The following is a 26,558-nucleotide window of genomic DNA, read 5'->3' as shown; positions in this document are numbered from 1 at the left end:
ATAGTACACATTACATACCGTGAGGAAGTTAGAGTTGTCCTCGTCTGAATGTCATTCAGTCCCCGTATAGTACACATTACATACCGTGAGGAAGTTAGAGTTGTCCTCGTCTGAATGTCATTCAGTCCCCGTATAGTACACATTACATACCGTGAGGAAGTTAGAGTTGTCCTCGTCTGAATGTCATTCAGTCCCCGTATAGTACACATTACATACCGTGAGGAAGTTAGAGTTGTCCTCGTCTGTATGTCATTCAGTCCCCGTATAGTACACATTACATACCGTGAGGAAGTTAGAGTTGTCCTCGTCTGTATGTCATTCAGTCCCCGTATAGTACACATTACATACCGTGAGGAAGTTAGAGTTGTCCTCGTCTGAATGTCATTCAGTCCCCGTATAGTACACATTACATACCGTGAGGAAGTTAGAGTTGTCCTCGTCTGTATGTCATTCAGTCCCCGTATAGTACACATTACATACCGTGAGGAAGTTAGAGTTGTCCTCGTCTGAATGTCATTCAGTCCCCGTATAGTACACATTACATACCGTGAGGAAGTTAGAGTTGTCCTCGTCTGAATGTCATTCAGTCCCCGTATAGTACACATAATACATACCGTGAGGAAGTTAGAGTTGTCCTCGTCTGAATGTCATTCAGTCCCCGTATAGTACACATTACATACCGTGAGGAAGTTAGAGTTGTCCTCGTCTGAATGTCATTCAGTCCCCGTATAGTACATAATACATACCGTGAGGAAGTTAGAGTTGTCCTCGTCTGAATGTCATTCAGTCCCCGTATAGTACACATTACATACCGTGAGGAAGTTAGAGTTGTCCTCGTCTGTATGTCATTCAGTCCCCGTATAGTACACATTACATACCGTGAGGAAGTTAGAGTTGTCCTCGTCTGAATGTCATTCAGTCCCCGTATAGTACATCAATACATTACCGTGAGGAAGTTAGAGTTGTCCTCGTCTGAATGTCATTCAGTCCCCGTATAGTACACATTACATACCGTGAGGAAGTTAGAGTTGTCCTCGTCTGAATGTCATTCAGTCCCCGTATAGTACACATTACATACCGTGAGGAAGTTAGAGTTGTCCTCGTCTGAATGTCATTCAGTCCCCGTATAGTACACATTACATACCGTGAGGAAGTTAGAGTTGTCCTCGTCTGAATGTCATTCAGTCCCCGTATAGTACATAATACATACCGTGAGGAAGTTAGAGTTGTCCTCGTCTGAATGTCATTCAGTCCCCGTATAGTACACATTACATACCGTGAGGAAGTTAGAGTTGTCCTCGTCTGAATGTCATTCAGTCCCCGTATAGTACACATTACATACCGTGAGGAAGTTAGAGTTGTCCTCGTCTGTATGTCATTCAGTCCCCGTATAGTACATATTACATACCGTGAGGAAGTTAGAGTTGTCCTCGTCTGAATGTCATTCAGTCCCCGTATAGTACACATTACATACCGTGAGGAAGTTAGAGTTGTCCTCGTCTGAATGTCATTCAGTCCCCGTATAGTACATAATACATACCGTGAGGAAGTTAGAGTTGTCCTCGTCTGAATGTCATTCAGTCCCCGTATAGTACATAATACATACCGTGAGGAAGTTAGAGTTGTCCTCGTCTGAATGTCATTCAGTCCCCGTATAGTACACATTACATACCGTGAGGAAGTTAGAGTTGTCCTCGTCTGAATGTCATTCAGTCCCCGTATAGTACATATTACATACCGTGAGGAAGTTAGAGTTGTCCTCGTCTGAATGTCATTCAGTCCCCGTATAGTACACATTACATACCGTGAGGAAGTTAGAGTTGTCCTCGTCTGAATGTCATTCAGTCCCCGTATAGTACACATACATACCGTGAGGAAGTTACCGTGAGGAAGTTAGTGAGGAAGTTAGAGTTGTCCTCGTCTGAATGTCATTCAGTCCCCGTATAGTACACATTACATACCGTGAGGAAGTTAGAGTTGTCCTCGTCTGTATGTCATTCAGTCCCCGTATAGTACACATTACATACCGTGAGGAAGTTAGAGTTGTCCTCGTCTGAATGTCATTCAGTCCCCGTATAGTACACATTACATACCGTGAGGAAGTTAGAGTTGTCCTCGTCTGAATGTCATTCAGTCCCCGTATAGTACATATTACATACCGTGAGGAAGTTAGAGTTGTCCTCGTCTGAATGTCATTCAGTCCCCGTATAGTACACATTACATACCGTGAGGAAGTTAGAGTTGTCCTCGTCTGAATGTCATTCAGTCCCCGTATAGTACACATTACATACCGTGAGGAAGTTAGAGTTGTCCTCGTCTGTATGTCATTCAGTCCCCGTATAGTACATAATTACATACCGTGAGGAAGTTAGAGTTGTCCTCGTCTGAATGTCATTCAGTCCCCGTATAGTACATATTACATACCGTGAGGAAGTTAGAGTTGTCCTAGTCTGAATGTCATTCAGTCCCCGTATAGTACACAATACATACCGTGAGGAAGTTAGAGTTGTCCTCGTCTGAATGTCATTCAGTCCCCGTATAGTACACATTACATACCGTGAGGAAGTTAGAGTTGTCCTCGTCTGAATGTCATTCAGTCCCCGTATAGTACACATTACATACCGTGAGGAAGTTAGAGTTGTCCTCGTCTGAATGTCATTCAGTCCCCGTATAGTACATATTACATACCGTGAGGAAGTTAGAGTTGTCCTCGTCTGAATGTCATTCAGTCCCCGTATAGTACACATTACATACCGTGAGGAAGTTAGAGTTGTCCTCGTCTGTAATGTCATTCAGTCCCCGTATAGTACACATACATACCGTGAGGAAGTTAGAGTTGTCCTCGTCTGAATGTCATTCAGTCCCCGTATAGTACACATTACATACCGTGAGGAAGTTAGAGTTGTCCTCGTCTGTATGTCATTCAGTCCCCGTATAGTACACATTACATACCGTGAGGAAGTTAGAGTTGTCCTCGTCTGTATGTCATTCAGTCCCCGTATAGTACACATTACATACCGTGAGGAAGTTAGAGTTGTCCTCGTCTGTATGTCATTCAGTCCCCGTATAGTACACATTACATACCGTGAGGAAGTTAGAGTTGTCCTGTCTGAATGTCATTCAGTCCCCGTATAGTACATATTACATACCGTGAGGAAGTTAGAGTTGTCCTCGTCTGAATGTCATTCAGTCCCCGTATAGTACACATTACATACCGTGAGGAAGTTAGAGTTGTCCTCGTCTGTATGTCATTCAGTCCCCGTATAGTACATAATTACATACCGTGAGGAAGTTAGAGTTGTCCTCGTCTGTATGTCATTCAGTCCCCGTATAGTACATATTACATACCGTGAGGAAGTTAGAGTTGTCCTCGTCTGAATGTCATTCAGTCCCCGTATAGTACACATTACATACCGTGAGGAAGTTAGAGTTGTCCTCGTCTGTATGTCATTCAGTCCCCGTATAGTACACATTACATACCGTGAGGAAGTTAGAGTTGTCCTCGTCTGAATGTCATTCAGTCCCCGTATAGTACACATTACATACCGTGAGGAAGTTAGAGTTGTCCTCGTCTGAATGTCATTCAGTCCCCGTATAGTACACATTACATACCGTGAGGAAGTTAGAGTTGTCCTAGTCTGAATGTCATTCAGTCCCCGTATAGTACATATTACATACCGTGAGGAAGTTAGAGTTGTCCTCGTCTGAATGTCATTCAGTCCCCGTATAGTACATAATACATACCGTGAGGAAGTTAGAGTTGTCCTCGTCTGAATGTCATTCAGTCCCCGTATAGTACACATTACATACCGTGAGGAAGTTAGAAGTTGTCCTCGTCTGAATGTCATTCAGTCCCCGTATAGTACATAATAATACCGTGAGGAAAGTTAGAGTTGTCCTAGTCTGAATGTCATTCAGTCCCCGTATAGTACACATTACATACCGTGAGGAAGTTAGAGTTGTCCTCGTCTGTATGTCATTCAGTCCCCGTATAGTACACATACATTACATACCGTGAGGAAGTGTTACAGGTTAGCTAGTAAACTGTAAGGTGTAACTACAGTCTACATAACCAGACACACCACAACAGTTCAGCTACAACACACAGACAGTAAGTGTAACTACAGGTCTACATAACCAGACACACCACAACAGTTCAGCTACAACACACAGACAGTAAATGTAACTACAGGTCTACATAACCAGACACACCACAACAGTTCAGCTACAACACACAGGACAGTAAAGTGTAAATACAGGTCTACATAACCAGACACACCACAACAGTTCAGCTACAACACACAGGACAGTAAATGTAACTACAGGTCTACATAACCAAGACACACCACAAACATCTCAGCTAGACAACACACAGGCCAGTAAGTGTAACTACAGGTCTACATAACCAGACCAGACACAGTTTCAGTCAACACACAGTATAAGTGGTATTATCACTACATGGTACTACATAACACCGAGACACACCACAACATTCCGCTACAACACAAAGCAGAAGGTAAATACAGGTCCTACAAACCAGACACACCACACAGTTCACTACAAAACACCGACAGTGAGTGTAAATACAGTCACATAACCATACACTCCACAACAGTCATTTTTTTGTGTGTTTGTTAGTTTGATTAATTAACGTTCTATTAACACTAAGGTCATAGTAAGGACCGGCCTCCCCATGTATGCGTGTGTTGCGTGTATGTTTGTTGCGAGGGTGCGTGTTTTCGGGAGACTGCGGTATATTCATTTGTGATCTTCTTGTATAGCGGAACTGTTGCATCTTTTATATAGTGCTATGGCCTTCAACTTGAAAGCACGCCGCTAAGCTAGACACCAAGACCTCATACACACCCACCCGGTTCACATTGATACTGACAACGGGTGAACCATCGTCCCACTCCCTTTATTGCTGAGCGCTAAGCAGGAGCAGAAACTTCCCCGTTTTGGACAAAGTTTGTGTGGTTCTCGGCCAGGGGACAGAACCCAGACCTTCCTCACAGGGGCGAACGCTCAACTCAAGCCAAAAGTGAGGGCGCGGTGGCACAACAGTTCAGCTACAACACACAGTCAGTAACTCGCGTATAAATAAGGTCACAAAACCAGACACGCCACAACCGTTCAGTCTACAACCCACTGACATAAGTGTAACTACAGGTCAACATAACCAGACACACCAACAACATTTTCAGCTACAACACACAGACGTAAGTTGTAACAACTATTGTCTACATAAACACAGACACACCACAACAGTTCAGCTACAACATCACATAGCTAACAACACAACACACAGACAGTAAGTGTAACTACAGGTCTAACATAACCAGACACACCACACAAACAATTCCAGCTACAACGACACAGTCAGTAATTTTGTGTAACGTCAGTTTGCGCTTGCAATCACCAGGAAGGCAATTGTAAACGTAGAAAAAAACAAACACAAAAACAATACAAATCAAACTCATATACCTCACCTAATTCATAAATGATTGCGGAATAGAAAAAACATGAAAAGTAAATATAACAGCGCCCACATAAACACACTAACACCCCAAAGCGAAAATATAAGTATTACAACGTCCACTAATAAAGCTGTTACAACATTGTAGCAAGCACCAGGCGGATAAGATTCTTAGGGTATGATTTCAGGTGTTAAGGTATGCTAACGGAACTACTAACCACATACCCAGTTACGAGGTTATCAGATCATAGTATGAGAAGGTAGAAAGCATTATCGGAGGGGCTGAAGTTGGTATTGCAGACCGGATACCCGTTATCAAGTTCCTAGTTCCGTTTAACTTAAAACGGAACTAGGAACCAAGACCCCGCGACCCGACTCTCGTTTAACTATAAACGGAACTAGGAACCAGACCCCGAGTTCCGTTAACTTAAACCGGAAAATAACGGAACCAGACCCCGAGTTCCGTTTAACTTAAACACGGAACTAGGCAACCAGACCCTCACGAGTTCCTATAACACATGTTTAAGTGATCCTTATACGGAACTAGGAACCAGACCCGAGTGTCCGTATAACCCAATCGCTTGCATAGATGGCATTTTGTAAAGCTCACCTGACCCGAAGGGCCCGATGAATCGAATACTAATAATATGAGATATCTTATATATAATGCGATTAAATTCTGGATGGACCTTGCTCCTTTCAATAAATTTTTAAATTGGCTTTGCCATAACGCATTACTTACTCATTTTAATAGCTCAACTGGTCCAAAAGGACCGAGTTAAGTTATGCAATAGCGCGACGTGTCGGCGTTGATGAATGAGACCGGGGAATTTCCGTTGAAATTAAATGGAAATTCTAGGCAACAGACCGTTTAAGCCCAGTACATACGATTTATTACAGATATTCTTTATCTAAATCCCCATGGTAAAAGGATTTTTGATTTTAAAATTTAAAATCTAACAATGTTTTCTCGAAATATTCAGATTTCCAGATTAATGTTTCTTCATTTATTTTTATTTTTATTTTTATGTGAAAGGAGTATTTCAAATTTATATTTTTTCTGATATTTTAATATTCTGTTAAATTGATGTGCATTTTATCGAACTTCAAGCATAAACCAAAACTGCCTTTGAATTATACATGTATATTGTAACACTATTGATCTTGGTTAAGAATATTCCTTCCATTAGTCAACAAAATAGATCACAAGGAAGCCACCTGTTTTATGAAGAAATTGTCACAAAAAAATTGTCTAGGGTATCCAGATCCGTTTAAGGAAATCTGTGTTATAGATATTAATTCTGTTCTATACATTATTCATCGAAGCTCTAAGTTCGATTCCTGTATATAATAGGTAATTGACGAACATGATGATAGGAATCCTCAGTTCCGCTCGTATGGCCAAGTATTTGTTTGTTAAATCGGATACTCGCGGTCTGTTCCCTAGTTCCGTATAAGCTTATGACGGAACTCGGGACTGGTTCCTATGTTGGTACTAAGCCTGAGTCTATGTATCTAGATGTTTAAACTGTGTTATAGATAATAATTTCTGTTTCTATAGAGATTCATCGGAACTCTAAGTTCTATTTCTGTAATATAATCAAGGTAATTGAACATGGGCTAGTCCGTAGGTAAGCTTCGTTGGCCAGTAACGGTTGGGTTAAACGGAGAGGCGCTCGGGTGGTTCTGGTTATAGGAGCTTTAAAACGTAACTCGGGCTGAGTTTTGGACCCTGAGTTTGCCGTTTAAGTTAAAACGGACTCACTCGGGTCTGGTTCCTAGTTCCGTTTTAAGTTAAACGGAACTCGGGTCTGGTTCCTAGTTTCCGTTTTATTAAACGGAACTAGGAACTAGGAACTCGCAACCAACTTCAGCCCTCCAAGAATATCCTGGTGTTACTCACTGAGTGGAATATGTAGTTCCAGGCCACACTCCTAGAATCTGTCGCTTCATTTCCCTTATAGTGCCGTTTCAGGTTTTCTTTCATTGAATTCTCCAGATAGGCTAGCTCCTGTGAAAGGTAGATAACAGAAATAACATATAAATATAGATAATACTAACTTGTTACAGTGACTTCTCCTTTTACCCCTACACCATCAAGGTATGGAACTCTTTACCAGCTCACACCATCACCTCTGATAACTGGATGCTGACATAAAATAAGAAATAAAAAATAACTTCATCCTTTTTAACATTTTTTTTTTAACCATGCGCACCCCGATATATCAATATAATCAGTATGATGATAAGGGCCAGATATCTTTAACAACGATTGATGACGTAGCAACATGACGTCACTGTTCAGAGTTATCGCTCTTTCACTTCACGTTGGCCAAATCACGCTAAACATATTTTTCCTACTTCCTGAATTTAAGTGTTTTGAGTGGTGTAATTATCAAGCGTTTTACTAATCTCTTGAGTAGGTATGGACATAACGCTGATAGTATCATACCATATCAATACTTCGCTAATTGATAACAATTGTTTATTTCAGCATCGGTTCATCTAAAGTCTACAAAACAATAAAAAAATATTCTGAGGTCAGAATTTACTTCTAAATCTAAAACTCGAAAAGAATCATGAAAACTATCTTAATAGATAGATATTCCTTGATTTTACTAAACGTATGTTTACATATATATATACATGTATATATACACAGGCAAAAGTGCCACGCATGGTTTTCATGCGAAAATTGAAACAATACGGCTGTGTCAGCCAAAACGATAATATAGGATTGAGATAGATCACTGGAAATAGTCCAACGTGCATGTAAACAGATTCAAAGTTGATAAAATGTAGAAGAATTTGGAGACTGTACACAGTACTACTCTATCTAAGTAGCCAATATTGGGTGATACTGTAATCCCACAAATCGTAAAATCAAACTTAATTTGTCATACACATGTCGATAGGAACCAGTTTTATGGTCCGCGGCCGCCATTCCCGACCGTACAACTCGTGTGAAGGGCGGGGATGATGGGAGTTTTACAGTCAGGCAGAAACATCAAAGTGGGTCATCAGGGAGGATTAGAGAACATCAAACTCGGTCATCAGGGGCAATTAGAGATGGTGATGGACATTTGTGCACTTCGGAATACAAGTAACAGTGACCTTGATTCGTTTTACTACGTATTAGAGTATGACGTCATGTACCAACGCTCGTGTAACGTTCACCTAGATTATTGTGATAGCGATTGATGTAACGATTTGGCTATCAAACATGTGTATTCGTTCTCTGCAAATATAGTTGTGGTTTTTTTTATATAATCCCCGTGTTGTATAAATATATTTGTGTTTTATTTTTATATAATTGCTGTGTTATATAAATATATTTTTGTTTTGTTTTTATATAATCCCTGTGTTGTATAAATATATTTTTGTTTTGTTTTTATATAATCCCTGTGTTGTATAAATATATTTGTGTTTTGTTTTTATATAAACCCTGTGTTGTATAAATATATTTGTGTTTTGTTTTTATATAATCCCTGTGTTGTATAAATATATTTGTGTTTTGTTTTTATATAATCCCTGTGTTGTATAAATATATTTGTGTTTTGTTTTTATATAATCCCTGTGTTGTATAAATATATTTGTGTTTTGTTTTTATATAATCCCTGTGTTGTATAAATATATTTGTGTTTTGTTTTTATATAATCCCTGTGTTGTATAAATATATTTGTGTGTTGTTTTTATATAATCCCTGTGTTGTATAAATATATTTGTGTTTTGTTTTTATATAATCCCCGTGTTATAAAAATATATTTGTATTTGTTGTTTTTATATAATCCCTGTGTTGTATAAATATATTTTTGTTTTGTTTTTATATAATCCCTGTGTTGTATAAATATATTTGTGTTTTGTTTTTATATAAACCCTGTGTTGTATAAATATATTTGTGTTTTGTTTTTATATAAACCCTGTGTTGTATAAATATATTTGTGTTTTGTTTTTATATAATCCCTGTGTTGTATAAATATATTTGTGTTTTGTTTTTATATAATCCCTGTGTTGTATAAATATATTTGTGTTTTGTTTTTATATAATCCCTGTGTTGTATAAATATATTTGTGTTTTGTTTTTATATAATCCCCGTGTTGTATAAATATATTTGTGTTTTGTTTTTATATAATCCCTGTGTTGTATAAATATATTTGTGTTTTGTTTTTTATATAATCCCTGTGTTGTATAAATATATTTGTGTTTTGTTTTTATATAATCCCTGTGTTGTATAAATATATTTGTGTTTTGTTTTTATATAATCCCTGTGTTGTATAAATATATTTGTGTTTTGTTTTTATATAATCCCTGTGTTGTATAAATATATTTGTGTTTTGTTTTTATATAATCCCTGTGTTGTATAAATATATTTGTGTTTTGTTTTTATATAAACCCTGTGTTGTATAAATATATTTGTGTTTTGTTTTTATATAATCCCTGTGTTGTATAAATATATTTGTGTTTTGTTTTTATATAATCCCTGTGTTGTATAAATATATTTTTGTTTTGTTTTTATATAATCCCTTGTGTTGTATAAATATATTTGTGTTTTGTTTTTATATAAATCCCTGTGTTGTATAAATATATTTGTGTTTTGTTTTTATATAATCCCTGTGTTGTATAAATATATTTGTGTGTTGTTTTTATATAATCCCTGTGTTGTATAAATATATTGTTGTTGTTGATTTTATATAATCCCTGTGTTGTATAAAAATATCCCTGTGTTGTTTTTATAAATCCCTGTGTTGTATAAATATATTTGTGTGTTGTTTTTATATAATCCCTGTGTTGTATAAATATATTTGTGTTTTGTTTTTTATATAATCCCTGTGTTGTATAAATATATTTTTTGTTTTTGTTTTTATATAATCCCTGTGTTGTATAAATATATTTGTGTTTGTTTTTTATATATCCCTGTGTTGTATAAATATATTTGTGTTTTGTTTTTATATAATCCCTGTGTTGTATAAATATATTTGTGTGTTTGTGTTTTTATATAATCCCTGTGTTGTATAAAATATATTTGTGTTTTGTTTTTATATAATCCCTGTGTTGTATAAATATATTTGTGTTTTGTTTTTATATAAACCCTGTGTTGTATAAATATATTTGTGTTTTGTTTTTATATAATCCCTGTGTTGTATAAATATATTTTTGTTTTGTTTTTATATAAACCCTGTGTTGTATAAATATATTTTTGTTTTGTTTTTATATAATCCCTGTGTTGTATAAATATATTTGTGTTTTGTTTTTATATAATCCCTGTGTTGTATAAATATATTTGTGTTTTGTTTTGATATAAACCCTGTGTTGTATAAATATATTTTTGTTTTGTTTTTATATAATCCCTGTGTTGTATAAATATATTTGTGTTTTGTTTTTTAATAATCCCCTGTGTCTGTAATAAATATATTTGTGTTTTGTTTTTAATATAATCCCTGTTGTTGTATAAATATATTTGTGTTTTTTGTTTTTATATAATCCCCAGTGTTGTATAAATATAATTGTGTTTTGTTTTTATATAAACCCTGTGTTGTATAAATATATTTGTGTTTGTGTTTTTTAATCCCCCTGTGTTGTATAAAAATTATATTGTGTTTTAGTTTTGATATAATCCCTGTGTTGATAATAAAATTTGTGTTTGTTGCTGATTTTATATAAACCCTGTGATTTATAAATATGTTTTGTTTTTTTATTATATATAATCCCTGTGTTTGTATAATATATTTTCGTGTTTTGTTTTTATATAATCCCTGTGTTGTATAACTATATTTGTTTTGTTTTTTATATAACTCCCTGTGTTGTTAAAATATATTTTGTGTTTTGTTTTTATATAAAATCCCTGTGTTGTATAAATTATATTTGTGTTTGTTTTTATATATAAACCCTGTGTTGTATAAATATATTTGTGTTTTGTTTTTTATATAATCCCTGTGTTGTATAAATATATTTTGTGTTTTAGTTTTTATATAAACCCTGTGTTGTATTAAATATATTTGTGTTTTGTTTTTATATAAACCCTGTGTTGTATAAAATATATTTGTGTTTTGTTTTTATATAAATCCCAGTGTTGTATAAATACTATTTGTGTGTTGTTGTTTTTATATAATCCCTGTGTCTGTATAAATATATTTGTGTTTTTTTTTTATATAAACCCTGTGTTGTATAAATATATTTGTGTTTTGTTTTTTATATAATCCATGTGTTGTATAAATATATTTGTGTTTGTTTTTTATATAATCCCTGTGTTGTATAAATATATTTTCGGTGTTTTGTTTTTTATATAATCCCTGTGTTGTATAATATATTTGTGTTTGTTTTTATATAATCCCTGTGTTGTTTTTTTTTTTTTATATAATCCCTGTGTTGTTATAAATATATTTGTGTTTTGTTTTATATAATCCCTGTGTTGTATAAATATATATTTTGTTTTGTTTTTATATAATCCCTGTGTTGTATAAATATATTTGTGTTTTATGTTTTTTTTATGTTTTTATTGTTTTTATATAATCCCTGTGTTGTATAAATATATTTTGTTTTGTTTTTTATATAATCCCCTGTGTTGATAAATATATTTTTGTTTGTGCGTTTTATATTATATCCCTGTGTTGTGTTTAAATATAATCTTGTGTTTTGTTTTTTATATTAAACCGCTGTGTATGTATAAATATATTTGTTTTGTTTATTTATAATCCCTGTGTTTTGTTATATTAATATATTTGTGTTTTGGTTTTTTATATAATCCCTCTGTAGTATAAATATACTTTGTGTTTTGTTTTTATATAATCCCTGTGTTGTATAAAAATATATTTTGTTTTGTTTGTTATATAATCCCTGTGTTAGTATAAATATATTTGTGTGTTGTTTTTATTTAATCCCTGTGTTGTAGAAATATATTCTGTGTTTTTGGTTTTTTATATAAAGTCCCTGTGTTGTTAGGGATATATATTTTTGTTTCGTTTTTTCACTTTATAAGATCCCTGTTGTTGTATAAATATATTTTGCGTGTTTTTGTTTTGATATATAATCCTGTGTTTCGCGTTTTTATGATAACTCTCCTGTGTTTGTGATAATTAAACCCTGTGTTGTATAAATATATTTTGTGTTTGTTTTTATATATTCCTCCGTGTTGTATAAATATATTTGTGTTTTGTTTTTTATATAATCCCTGTGTTGTATAAATGATATTTGTTTTGTTTTTATATAAATCCCTGTGTGTATAAATATATTTTTGTTTTTTTTTTTATATTTCCAGATCCCTGTGTTGTTATAATATCATTGTTGGTTTTCGTTTTTATATAAACCCTGTGTTGTTATAATCCTCAGGTGTTGTGTGGATATGTAGCTCAGGGGGGTTATATGTGTCTGTTGGTAAAAAATATTGACCGTGACCGGCCATTAGAGCGGGGTATATAAACCCTGTGTTGTATAAATTATATTTGTGTTTTGTTTTTATATAATCTGTCATGTATAATATAATTGTGTTTTTTTTTATATAAACCCTTGTGTTGTATAAAATATAGTCCGTTGTTTTTTTTTATATAATCCCGTTGTTTTATATTTGTGTTTTGTTTTTATATAATCCCTGTGTTGTATAAATATATTTTGTTTTGTTTTTATATAAACCCTGTTGTTGTATTTATCTTTGTTTTGTTTTTTATAATATTTGGATATGTGTTTGTATATATAATATATTGTTGTATTTGTTTTTTTATATAATAAACCCTGTTTTAATAAATTATTTTTGTTTTGTTTTTTTATATAATGTGTTGTATAAATATATCCCTGTGTTGTATGTGTATATTATTTTTATAATCCCTGTGTTTTTATATATATATATAATCCCAGTGTTGTATAAATATTTTTGTGTTTTGTTTTTTTATTATAATCCTGTGTTGTATAAATATATTTTGTTTTGTTTTTTATATAATCCCTGTGTTGTATAAATATATTTGTGTTTTGTTTTTATATAATCCCTGTGTTGTATAAATATATTTGTTTTGTTTTTATATAATCCCTGTGTTGTATAAATATATTTGGTTTTGTTTTTATATAAATCCCTGTGTTGTATAAATATATTTGTTTTTGTTTTATATAATCCCTGTGTTGTATAAATATATTTGGTGTTTTGTTTTTTTATATAATCCCTGTGTTGTATAAATATATTTGTGTTTTGTTTTTATATAATCCCTGTGTTGTATAAATATATTTGTGTTTTGTTTTTTATATAATCCCTGTGTTGTATAAATATATTTGTTTTGTTTTTATATAATATAAATATATTTGTGTTTTGTTTTTTATATAATCCCTGTGTTGTATAAATATATTTGTGTTTTGTTTTTATATAATCCCTGTGTTGTATAAATATATTTGTGTTTTGTTTTTATATAATCCCTGTGTTGTATAAATATATTTGTTTTGTTTTTATATAATCCCTGTGTTGTATAAATATATTTGTTTGTTTTTATATAATCCCTGTGTTGTATAAATATATTTTTGTGTTTTGTTTTTATATAATCCCTGTGTTGTATAAATATATTTGTGTTTTGTTGTTTTTATATAATCCCTGTGTTGTATAAATATATTTGTGTTTTGTTTTTATATAATCCCTGTGTTGTATAAATATATTTGTTTTGTTTTTATATAATCCCTGTGTTGTATAAATATATTTGTTTTGTTTTTATATAATCCCTGTGTTGTATAAATATATTTGTGTTTTGTTTTTATATAATCCCTGTGTTGTATAAATATATTTGTTTTGTTTTTATATAATCCCTGTGTTGTATAAATATATTTGTTTTATGCTTTTCCCAAACCCCTCCATGTTTTATATAACAATCTCCCCACACCTATCCTAAGACCGCCCTAGTCGACAGGTCTCTAAGTAAGCGTACCACAGCTAGTTTAACACTAGTGAACTTGACCCAGGAAATATAAAAGCTATTGAAATGGAATTATGCGCCCGGACTTACTGTTTCAGTACAAAGTTATGTGAATATATCAATTATATATAAGTAATAGAAACCGAAACACTCTATATAAATACCACTGGCGTATATAAATATACGTGATGTTGTTGTATTGAAACGTTGTAAAACTATACTATGGAGCAGGCGTAGTAATCAATGGTATATATTATGTCCATTGTAATCCTACAGAAAATGTACATAAACTGATCATAGCGGTCGGTTGATGACCTTTCCACAAACTAGGCACTCTGGGTACTCCGGTTTCTATCGATACAAGCTTGATTTGTATCAGGAATTCTACAAGCTATGGAAGTGACCTATACGAAATAACATTCGTGATATCGAATGTCAACGAATAATGTATCGTGTGCAGAGTGTTATTATACAAACATATTGATGTTTGTGGTGTATACTATTCATTTGGGTTTACAGAGGAACCCAGATAAATAACAAAGACTTACCCCAGATCCAAGGAACCCAGATAAATCATAAAGATTACCCCAGAACCAATGAACCTAGATAATTGATAAAGACTTACTCCAGAACCAAGGAACCCAGATAAATCATAAATACTTATCCCAGAACCAAGGAACCCAGATAAATCATAAATATTACCCCAGAACCAAGGAACCCAGATAATTGATAAGGACTTACCCCAGAACCAAGGAACCCAGATAATTGATAAGGACTTACCCCAGAGCCAAGGAACCCAGATAAATAATAAACACTTACCCCAGAACCAAGCCACCCAGATAAATGACAAAGACTTACCCCAGAACCAAGGAACCCAGATAAATGATAAAGACTTACCCCAGAACCAAGGAAAACCAGATAAATGACAAAGACTTACCCCAGAACCAAGGAACCCAGATAAATGATAAAGACTTACCCCAGAACCAAGCCACCCAGATAAATGATAAAGACTTACCCCAGAACCAAGGAAACCAGATAAATGACAAAGACTTACCCCAGAACCAAGGAACCCAGATAAATGATAAAGACTTCTTACCCCAGTAACCAAGGAAACCAGATAAATAATAAAGACTTTCCCCAGAACCAAGGGAAACCAGATAAATAATAAAGACTTTCCCCGGAGCCAAGGAAACCAGATGAATAATAAAGACTTACCCCAGAGCCAAGGAACCCAGATAAATGATAAAGACTTACCCCAGAACCAAGGAACCCAGATAAATAATAAACACTTACCCCAGAACCAAGCCACCCAGATAAATGATAAAGACTTACCCCCAGAACCAAGGAAACCAGATAAATGACAAAGACTTACCCCAGAACCAAGGAACCCAGATAAATGATAAAGACTTACCCCAGAACCAAGGAAACCAGATAAATCATAAAGATTACCCCAGAAAAACCAATGAACCAAGATAATTGATAAAGACTTACTCCAGAACCAAGGAACCCAGATAAATCATAAATACTTATCCCAGAACCAAGGAACCCAGATAAATCATAAAGACTTACCCCAGAACCAAGGAACCCAGATAATTGATAAGGACTTACCCCAGAGCCAAGGAACCCAGATAAATAATAAACACTTACCCCAGAACCAAGCCACCCAGATAAATGATAAAGACTTACTCCAGAACCAAGGAAACCAGATAAATGACAAAGACTTACCCCAGAACCAAGGAACCCAGATAAATGATAAAGACTTACCCCAGAACCAAGGAAACCAGATAAATGACAAAGACTTACCCCAGAACCAAGGAACCCAGATAAATGATAAAGACTTACCCCAGAACCAAGCCACCCAGATAAATGATAAAGACTTACCCCAGAACCAAGGAAACCAGATAAATGACAAAGACTTACCCCAGAACCAAGGAACCCAGATAAATGATAAAGACTTACCCCAGAACCAAGGAAACCAGATAAATAATAAAGACTTTCCCCGGAGCCAAGGAAACCAGATAAATAATAAAGACTTACCCCAGAGCCAAGGAACCCAGATAAATGATAAAGACTTACCCCAGAACCAAGGAACCCAGATAAATAATAAACACTTACCCCAGAACCAAGCCACCCAGATAAATGATAAAGACTTACCCCAGAACCAAGGAAACCAGATAAATGACAAAGACTTACCCCAGAACCAAGGAACCCAGATAAATGATAAAGACTTACCCCAGAACCAAGGAAACCAGATAAATAATAAAGACTTTCCCCGGAGCCAAGGAAACCAGATAAATAATAAAGACTTACCCCAGAACCAAGGAATCCAGATAAATAATAAAGACTTACCCCAGAACCAAGGCATCCAGATAAATAATAAAGACTTACCCCAGAACCAAGGAATCCAGATAAATAATAAAGACTTACCCCAGAACCAAGGAACCCAGATAAATGATGAAGATTTACCCCAAAACCAAGGAACCCAGATAAATGATAAAGACTTACCCCAGAGCCAAGGAACCCAGATAAATAATAAAGACTTACCCCAGAACCAAGGCATCCAGATAAATAATAAAGACTTACTCCAGAACCAAGGAACCCAGATAAATAATAAAGACTTACCCCAGAACCAAGGCATCCAGATAAATAATAAAGACTTACCCCAGAGCCAAGGAACCCAGATAAATAATAAAGACTTATCCCAGAACCAAGGAAACCAGATAAATGATGAAGATGTACCCCAAAACCAAGGAACCCAGATAAATGATGAAGATTTACCTCAGAACCAAGGAACCCAGATAAATGATAAAGACTTACCCCAGAACCAAGGCATTTAGATAAATAATAAAGACTTACCCCAGAACCAAGGAAACCAGATAAATTATAAAGACTTACTCCAGAACCAAGGAACCCAGATAAATGATGAAGATTTACCCCAAAACCAAGGAATCCAGATAAATGATAAAGACTTACCTCAGAACCAAGGCATTCAGATAAATAATAAAGACTTACGCCAGAACCAAGGCATCCAGATAAATGATAAAGACTTACCCCAGAACCAAGGAACCCAGATAAATGACAAAGACTTACCCCAGAACCAAGGAACCCAGATAAATGACAAAGACTTACCCCAGAACCAAGGAACCCAGATAAATGATAAAGACTTACCTCAGAACCAAGGCATCCAGATAAATAATAAAGACTTACCCCCAGAACCAAGGAAACCAGATAAATAATAAAGACTTACTCCAGAACCAAGGAACCCAGATAAATGATAAAGACTTACCCCAGAACCAAGGAACCTAGATAAATGATAAAGACTTACCCCAGAACCAAGGAACCCAGATAAATTTCACAGACTTACCCCAGAACCAAGGAACCCAGATAGATAATAAAGACTTACTCCAGAACCAAGGAACCGTGATAAATGATACAGACTTACCCCAGAACCAAGGCATCCAGATAAATTATAAAGACTTACTCCAGAACCAAGGAACCCAGATAAATAATAAAGACTTACCCCAGAACTAAGGAACCCAGATAAATGATAAAGTCTCACCCCAGAACCAAGGCATCAAGATATATGATAAAGACTTACCCCAGAACCAAGGAACCAGGCCAACACTCCAGCTACGACAGCTAGGACCATCACAATGATGACGTCAATACCATACTGAAACGACAACAGTAACACGATGTCATTCACATACTGAAAATTGGCAGTCATAGGAGGATAAATGCCAATCGGAGAACGACAAAAAGTCCACCGTTGTCCATTTGTCATTTATCCTCCCATAATTGCCAACATAATACAGCTTATATTTACATTTCATAATGATTTTAAGAAATATTTGTTTTATGATAAACTAGTGTCATATCACCAGGGTAGAATGGTCAACAACCATTTTCCTGACATCGGCCCGACAATAAGAAAGTCATAGGGAAAATGACGCCAGCCATACATTACATCACAGAAGTATACCCAGGATTTAGTCCAGTAATTATAATTTCACTATTTCACATACTTATTTATACAAAGAGGACAAAAATAGAAAACAGCGGTCACGTGACAAAATAACAAATAATGCTTTGGTTATTGACGCCTCAGTGTTAATTAATAACAACAATTTGTTTACGTTTGTCTGGTATCGGTGTAAAGAAGATTCATGGAGGGACGATGTTTTCTTCTATACTAAACGTACAATACCCCTACTGGGACGCTGACAAATTTGGACATTAATCAAAACTTAATCACGTGAATCTAGCCTTTGGTTTTATATTGCTTTCTTTCCGTTGATAAGCCCGGCACATTTATGGAAATTATGGAGAGCCTCCTCTGTAAGTTCTGTGTGTTTAGTAATGTATTGTGTAGTCGACGTATTCAGTGGAGTGTTGACGTAATTATCAATACATTATAGATGTATCCAGTATGTAACGTATTACATGTATAATTAACGTATCTGTGTAGTCGACGTATTCAGTGGAGTGTTGACGTAATCAATATATTATAGATGTATCCAGTATGTAACGTATTACATGTATAATTAACGTATCTGTGTAGTCGACGTATTCAGTGGAGTGTTGACGTAATCAATATATTATAGATGTATCCCAGTTATCAACGGGCGATTACATGTATAATTAATGTATCTGTGTAGTCGACGTAATTCAGTGGAGTGTTTTGACGTAATCTATTATATTATAGATTATCCAGTATGTAACATATTACATGTAATAATTAACATATCTGTGTAGTCGACGTATCAGTGGAGTGTTGACGTAATTAAATCAATATATTGTAGATGTTATCCAGTATGTAACGTATTACAGTGATGATTGTGATAATTATTACATTAACGTATCAGTGTATAGTTAAATATCAGTGTAGTCCGACGTATTCAGTGGATTGTTGACGTAATCCAATATATTAATAAGATGTATCCAGTATGTAACGTATTACATGTATAATTAAACGAAATCTGTTGTAGTCGAACGTATCCAGTGGAGTGTTGACGTAATCAATATATTATCAGATGTATCCATTATGTAATAACGTATTACATGTATAATTTCAACGTATCTGTGTAGTCGACGTATTCAGTGGATGTTGTAGTGACGTATTTCAATCGTAAATTTCAAATTATAGGATGTATGTCCAGTATGTAACGTATTACATGTATAATTAACGTAATCTGTGTAGTCGACGTATTCAGTGGAGTGTTGACGTAATCAATATATTATAGATGTATCCAGTATGTAACGTATTACATGTATAAATTAACGTAAATTTGTGTAGTCGACGTATTCAGTGGAGTGTTGACGTAATCAATATATTAAAGATGTATCCAGTATGTAACGTATTACAGTGTATAATTACACGTATCTGTGTAGTCGACGTATCCAGTTTGAGTGTTTGACGTTAAATCAATATATTAAAGATGTTATCCAGTATGTAACGTATATATACATGTATAATTAACGAATCTGTGTAGTCGACGTATTCAGAGGAGTGTTGACGTAATCAAAGTATATTATAAGATGTTACAACAACGGACGTGGCTGTTGGATTATGGAAAAATTTATGCCACACGAGTGAGTTTTTTTTTAAGTTTACAAATAGACACGAAGCGTTTTGCGAATTTTTAAAAAAATACTTTCAGAGTGTGGGAATCCAATCCAACCACGAGTCGTACCCTGTTGGCTCGTGTGACCTGTTTCTACCACAATTCTATCCGCTTTTAAGCCTATAGAAATATGACGAGGATAAGTACGCTATCCAACAGCAGTTTTGGCGTCAAGCGGGCGATCACCACCAGCGATAGCATGACGTCACTCGATTATTGATGACGTTGACAAAATGATGACACGACACTCAGAAAAGACGTATTTCGGTCAAAAGTTCACCGTGTCAGCCAATCAGAATGCGTATCAGGAGTTTATTACCACGAAGTGGTATAAAACAATTTGTTTAATCAACAGCTGCATCGTTTATTTGATACTCTGAGAGTTGAATAACACTGATTGATTTGTGGTAGAAAGGATGTATACAGAATGTAACGTGTCATACATGTGTATAATTAACGAATCTGTGTCAGTCGAACGTATTCAGTGGAGTGTTGACGTAATCAATATATTTATAAGATTTGTATCCAGATATGTAACGTAATTTAATGTAAATAATTAAGCGTAACTGTGTAGTGCGACGTATTCAGTGGAGTTAGTTGGACAGTAATCAATTAAGATGTATCCATATGTAACGATTACAAGTATACATCAACGTATCATTGTGTTAGTCCCGACGTATTACAGTGGAGTATTTGACGTAATCAATATATTATAGATGTATCCAGTATGTAACGTATTACATGTATAATTAACGTATCTGTGTAGTCGACGTATTCAGTGGAGTGTTGACGTAATCAATATATTATAGATGTATCCAGTATGTAACGTATTACATGTATAATTAACGTATCTGTGTAGTCGACGTATTCAGTGGACAGTGTTGACGTAATCAATATAATTATTAGATGTATACAGTATGTAACATATTACACTGTATAATTAACGTATCTGTGTAGTCGACGTATTTCAGTGGAGTGTTGACGTAATCAATATATTATAGATGTATCCAGTATGTAACGTATTACATGTATAAATTAACGTATCTGTGTAGTCGACGTATTCAGTGGAGTGTTGACGTAATCAATATAATTTGTTTTACATGGTTTTAGAGCACTATATCAACACATATCCACTATTTTGGTAATAAAAGTACTCAAACCTAGTACTGCAAATACAACGCATCAGAAACAGAAAAAAAAAATTCGAATAAAATCAAATGAATTTGATTAATTTTCAGTACTGCTCAATATTTTAGTTTTAAGTCCTGTTGAAGTATGATGACCATTTTTTTTTTATAAAAACTAATTATTTTCTTATGATGAATATCTAAACAAATCCATTATGGTAAAAACAACAAGCTGTTATGGCAGGGATCTTTGAATCCCATTCCTCAGAAAAACAGATACCTGTAAACTTTCCTGGAAAATTAAAAGCTAAAAATTGAAAGGCTGATATTTGGGTATCTATCACCCAGCTGGGGGTCTAATGTCCTGTTGGCCCAACCTTAAAATATCAATAATATTCAAGAAACTTCAACTTGTCACAGAAAAGGAAAAACATATACATTTACAGGGGTATGTATACTGTATTGTTTTGATATTTATCTTAATTAAATTTCCTATATAAAAATAAACACATTTTCAAAAACTAAAAAAAAGCCCTTAAAGTCTAATAATCCATTACAAGGATTTTAGTTCCTACACACATACTTTATCAACAAACATAAAACAGATAAAACTATTTTTGCACACATGAGGCTTAAAAATTTTCTGTTAGCAGCCTTATCAAGGACAATCAAACGTTTCTGAAAAACAGCGTATTTTCAATGACAAACAGTCCCAAAATGAAATTAAAAGTTGAAACTGTAGTAAATTGAATATAAAGGATTTACTTTGAATAATTCTGTTAAGGAATCCACACTGAGAGTAACTTATCTATGCGGTATTTAGAGTCCAATTTGTATTATACTCCATAACGTAGAAAAATTATGTTAATCCTTAGAACAACAGTAAAAAACTGATTATTTTTACTTTTAACTCCCTGAGGTCTAACACCTTAGATGCAATTTGAATATCATTGAACGGAGATCATTGGAATTGTGAGGAGTGTATACACATGCGGAGACAGTGCAGGATTGAGTACATGTTAGGTGCGTATATTCTAGCACAGAGGCTGTGTGAATTCCCACCAATCATAAGGACAAGCTTCCCATGACTGCAATACCCACAAATGCAGTAAAGGGAATGCAACATTTTGATTGGATCCAAAGGAATATTTACGAATCGAAGTTTATGAAATGAAATGGTTCCAAGAGTGTCACCACAGAGATGTCATTGTAGGGGCAAGCCCCTACACATCAATAGTAAACCAGATAGCAAACAAATGCTCAACAGGAACAGTGCAACAACAACGCAGCAGAAACAGAAAAAATATAATAAATTCAATTAATTACCAAAATCAAAATTAATATAAAACTCCTTTTTACATTATGTTTTCACATATACACTATTTTGGAAAAACCATGTCACCATATGAGACAGCCTTTTACAATAGTTTGCATTTACCTCAGATCTGTGTTTAACCATTCGATTTATTTAAAAAAACATTAGATTTAAGTAGCACAAAAAGGGCATATTATTGATAAATATAGTTTATACTTTTAAAACTCTAATGCCTATAAACCATAGATAGTAAGTTAATCAGTAACAAATATTATGTAAGTTTGTACAGAGGAGTCGATCCACAACATTCCTAATCGAGTTGTAGATAATACAAACGCTAGTCGCGTTTGTATATATATAACAATAATTCATACGTTGTGCACTGTAAAGTTATCACTATGGTACGTAGTATTGATTTTATTTATGTTAAGTTCCTTCAGATCTCAAATAGACACCACGAGTTACTTACATGTAATACTCAACACTATAACGTACACATTCAACACTATGATGTAACAGGGTCGATAGATAATACATATATATATATATCGTACCTTTTATATCATATAAATATGTTGCTTATTTCAAATGATAAAAATATTTTAATCTTTCAAATATTCCCGCCAGTTATATATTTATAGTATACATGTATAGGGATATGCTGTGGTCAACTGCTTTACCCATGTGTCACTGGTCAGTTTCGGTCTTTGTTGGATTTCCTGCCTAAGTTATACCTTGACAGATATTGCAACTGGTCAGACGTGGTATCGTCTAATTAATTTGACACAACTCTGACTTGACTTGGACGTATGTGATTATGTAAGTATGTGATGCATGCAATACTAACATCACAATTCCCAGTCCAACTAATCAATGTGTCTATACAGGTGTGGTATAGAGTATCAATGTGTCTATACGGGTGTGGTATAGAGTATCAATGTGTCTATACAGGTGTGGTATAGAGTATCAATGTGTCTATACGGGTGTGGTATAGAGTATCAATGTGTCTATACGGGTGTGGTATAGAGTATCAATGTGTCTATACGGGTGTGGTATAGAGTATCAATGTGTCTATACGGGTGTGGTATAGAGTATCAATGTGTCTATACGGGTGTGGTATAGAGTATCAATGTGTCTATACAGGTGTGGTATAGAGTATCAATGTGTCTATACAGGTGTGTGGTATAGAGTATCAATGTGTCTATACAGGTGTGGTATAGAGTATCAATGTGTCTATACAGGTGTGGTATAGAGTATCAATGTGTCTATACGGGTGTGGTATAGAGTATCAATGTGTCTATACGGGTGTGGTATAGAGTATCAATGTGTCTATACGGGTGTGGTATAGAGTATCAATGTGTCTATACAGGTGTGGTATAGAGTATCAATGTGTCTATAAGGTGTGATATAGAGTATCAATGTGTCTATACGGGTGTGGTATAGAGTATCAATGTGTCTATACGGGTGTGGTATAGAGTATCAATGTGTCTATACGGGTGTGGTATAGAGTATCAATGTGTCTATACGGGTGTGGTATAGAGTATCAATGTGTCTATACGGGTGTGGTATAGAGTATCAATGTGTCTATACGGGTGTGGTATAGAGTATCAATGTGTCTATACGGGTGTGGTATAGAGTATCAATGTGTCTATACGGGTGTGGTATATAGAGTATCAATGTGTCTATACGGGTGTGGTATAGAGTATCAATGTGTGTATCTATACGTGTTATGTGTGGTATAGAGTATCAATGTGTCTATACGGGTGTGGTATAGAGTATCAATGTGTCTATACGGGTGTGGTATAGAGTATCAATGTGTCTATACGGGTGTGGTATAGAGTATCAATGTGTCTATACGGGTGATGGTATAGAGTATCAATGTGTCTATACGGGTGTGGTATAGAGTATCAATGTGTCTATACGGGTGTGGTATAGAGTATCAATGTGTCTATACGGGTGTGGTATAGAGTATCAATGTGTCTATTGGGTGTGGTATAGAGTATCAATGTGTCTATACGGGTGTGGTATAGAGTATCAATGTGTCTATACGGGTGTGGTATAGAGTATCAATGTGTCTATACGGGTGTGGTATTAGAGTATCAATGTGTCTATACGGGTGTGGTATAGAGTATCAATGTGTCTATACGGGTGTGGTATAGAGTATCAATGTGTCTATACGGGTGTGGTATAGAGTATCAATGTGTCTATACGGGTGTGGTATAGTGTCTACGGTGTGGTATAGAGTATCAATGTGTCTATACGGGTGTGGTATAGAGTATCAATGTGTCTATACGGGTGTGGTATAGAGTATCAATGTGTCTATACAGGTGTGGTATAGAGTATCAATGTGTCTATACAGGTGTGGTATAGAGTATCAATGTGTCTATACGGGTGTGGTATAGAGTATCAATGTGTCTATACAGGTGTGGTATAGAGTATCAATATGTCTATACAGGTGTGGTATAGAGTATCAATGTGTCTATACGGGTGTGGTATAGAGTATCAATGTGTCTATACGGGTGTGGTATAGAGTATCAATGTGTCTATACGGGTGTGGTATAGAGTATCAATGTGTCTATACGGGTGTGGTATAGAGTATCAATGTGTCTATACGGGTGTGGTATAGAGTATCAATGTGTCTATACGGGTGTGGTATAGAGTATCAATGTGTCTATACGGGTGTGGTATAGAGTAGTATCAATGTGTCTATACGGGTGTGGTATAGAGTATCAATGTGTCTATACGGGTGTGGTATAGAGTATCAATGTGTCTATACGGGTGTGGTATAGAGTATCAATGTGTCTATACGGGTGTGGTATAGAGTATCAATGTGTCTATACGGGTGTGGTATAGAGTATCAATGTGTCTATACAGGTGTGGTATAGAGTATCAATGTGTCTATACAGGTGTGGTATAGAGTATCAATGTGTCTATACAGGTGTGGTATAGAGTATCAATGTGTCTATATGGGTATAGAGTATCAATGTGTCTATACGGGTGTGGTATAGAGTATCAATGTGTCTATACGGGTGTGGTATAGAGTATCAATATGTCTATACGGGTGTGGTATAGAGTATCAATGTGTCTATACGGGTGTGGTATAGAGTATCAATGTGTCTATACGGGTGTGGTATAGAGTATCAATGTGTCTATACGGGTGTGGTATAGAGTATCAATGTGTCTATACGGGTGTGGTATAGAGTATCAATGTGTCTATACGGGTGTGGTATAGAGTATCAATGTGTCTATACGGGTGTGGTATAGAGTATCAATGTGTCTATACAGGTGTGGTATAGAGTATCAATGTGTGTATACGGGTGTGGTATAGAGTATCAATGTGTCTATACGGGTGTGGTATAGAGTATCAATGTGTCTATACAGGTGTGGTATAGAGTATCAATGTGTCTATACGGGTGTGGTATAGAGTATCAATGTGTCTATACAGGTGTGGTATAGAGTATCAATGTGTCTATACGGGTGTGGTATAGAGTATCAATGTGTCTATACGGGTGTGGTATAGAGTATCAATGTGTCTATACGGGTGTGGTATAGAGTATCAATGTGTCTATACGGGTGTGGTATAGAGTATCAATGTGTCTATACGGGTGTGGTATAGAGTATCAATGTGTCTATACGGGTGTGGTATAGAGTATCAATGTGTCTATACGGGTGTGGTATAGAGTATCAATGTGTCTATACGGGTGTGGTATAGAGTATCAATGTGTCTATACAGGTGTGGTATAGAGTATCAATGTGTCTATACGGGTGTGGTATAGAGTATCAATGTGTCTATACGGGTGTGGTATAGAGTATCAATGTGTCTATACGGGTGTGGTATAGAGTATCAATGTGTCTATACGGGTGTGGGTATAGAGTATCAATGTGTCTATACAGGTGTGTATAGAGTATCAATGTGTCTATACGGTGTGGTATAGAGTATCAATGGGTGTGGTATAGAGTATCAATGTGTCTATACGGGTGTGGTATAGAGTATCAATGTGTCTATACAGGGTGTGGTATAGAGTATCAATGTGTCTATACGGGTGTGGTATAGAGTATCAATGTGTCTATAAGGGTGTGGTATAGAGTATCAATGTGTCTATACGGGTGTGGTATAGAGTATCAATGTGTCTA

At 35.0% G+C, this 26,558-nt stretch overlaps 1 protein-coding gene across 1 annotated transcript in view; it reads right to left on the bottom strand.

Moving 5' to 3' along the window:
* Window positions 1–26,558, bottom strand: part of LOC138306573 (CD82 antigen-like) — a 105,928-nt gene that overhangs the window by 4,805 nt on the left and 74,565 nt on the right. The window contains exons 4-5 of the mRNA XM_069247013.1: window positions 17,957–18,031; window positions 7,376–7,487 (exon numbers count right to left, since the gene is read on the bottom strand). Of these exons, the coding sequence (XP_069103114.1) occupies window positions 7,376–7,487; window positions 17,957–18,031 (187 nt within the window). The remainder of the gene's footprint in view (window positions 1–7,375; window positions 7,488–17,956; window positions 18,032–26,558) is intronic.

This window comes from Argopecten irradians, chromosome 13 (assembly GCF_041381155.1).
Source record: "Argopecten irradians isolate NY chromosome 13, Ai_NY, whole genome shotgun sequence".
In the NCBI taxonomy this organism is placed as follows: domain Eukaryota; kingdom Metazoa; phylum Mollusca; class Bivalvia; order Pectinida; family Pectinidae; genus Argopecten; species Argopecten irradians.
This window is presented reverse-complemented; position numbering and strand designations above follow the sequence as displayed.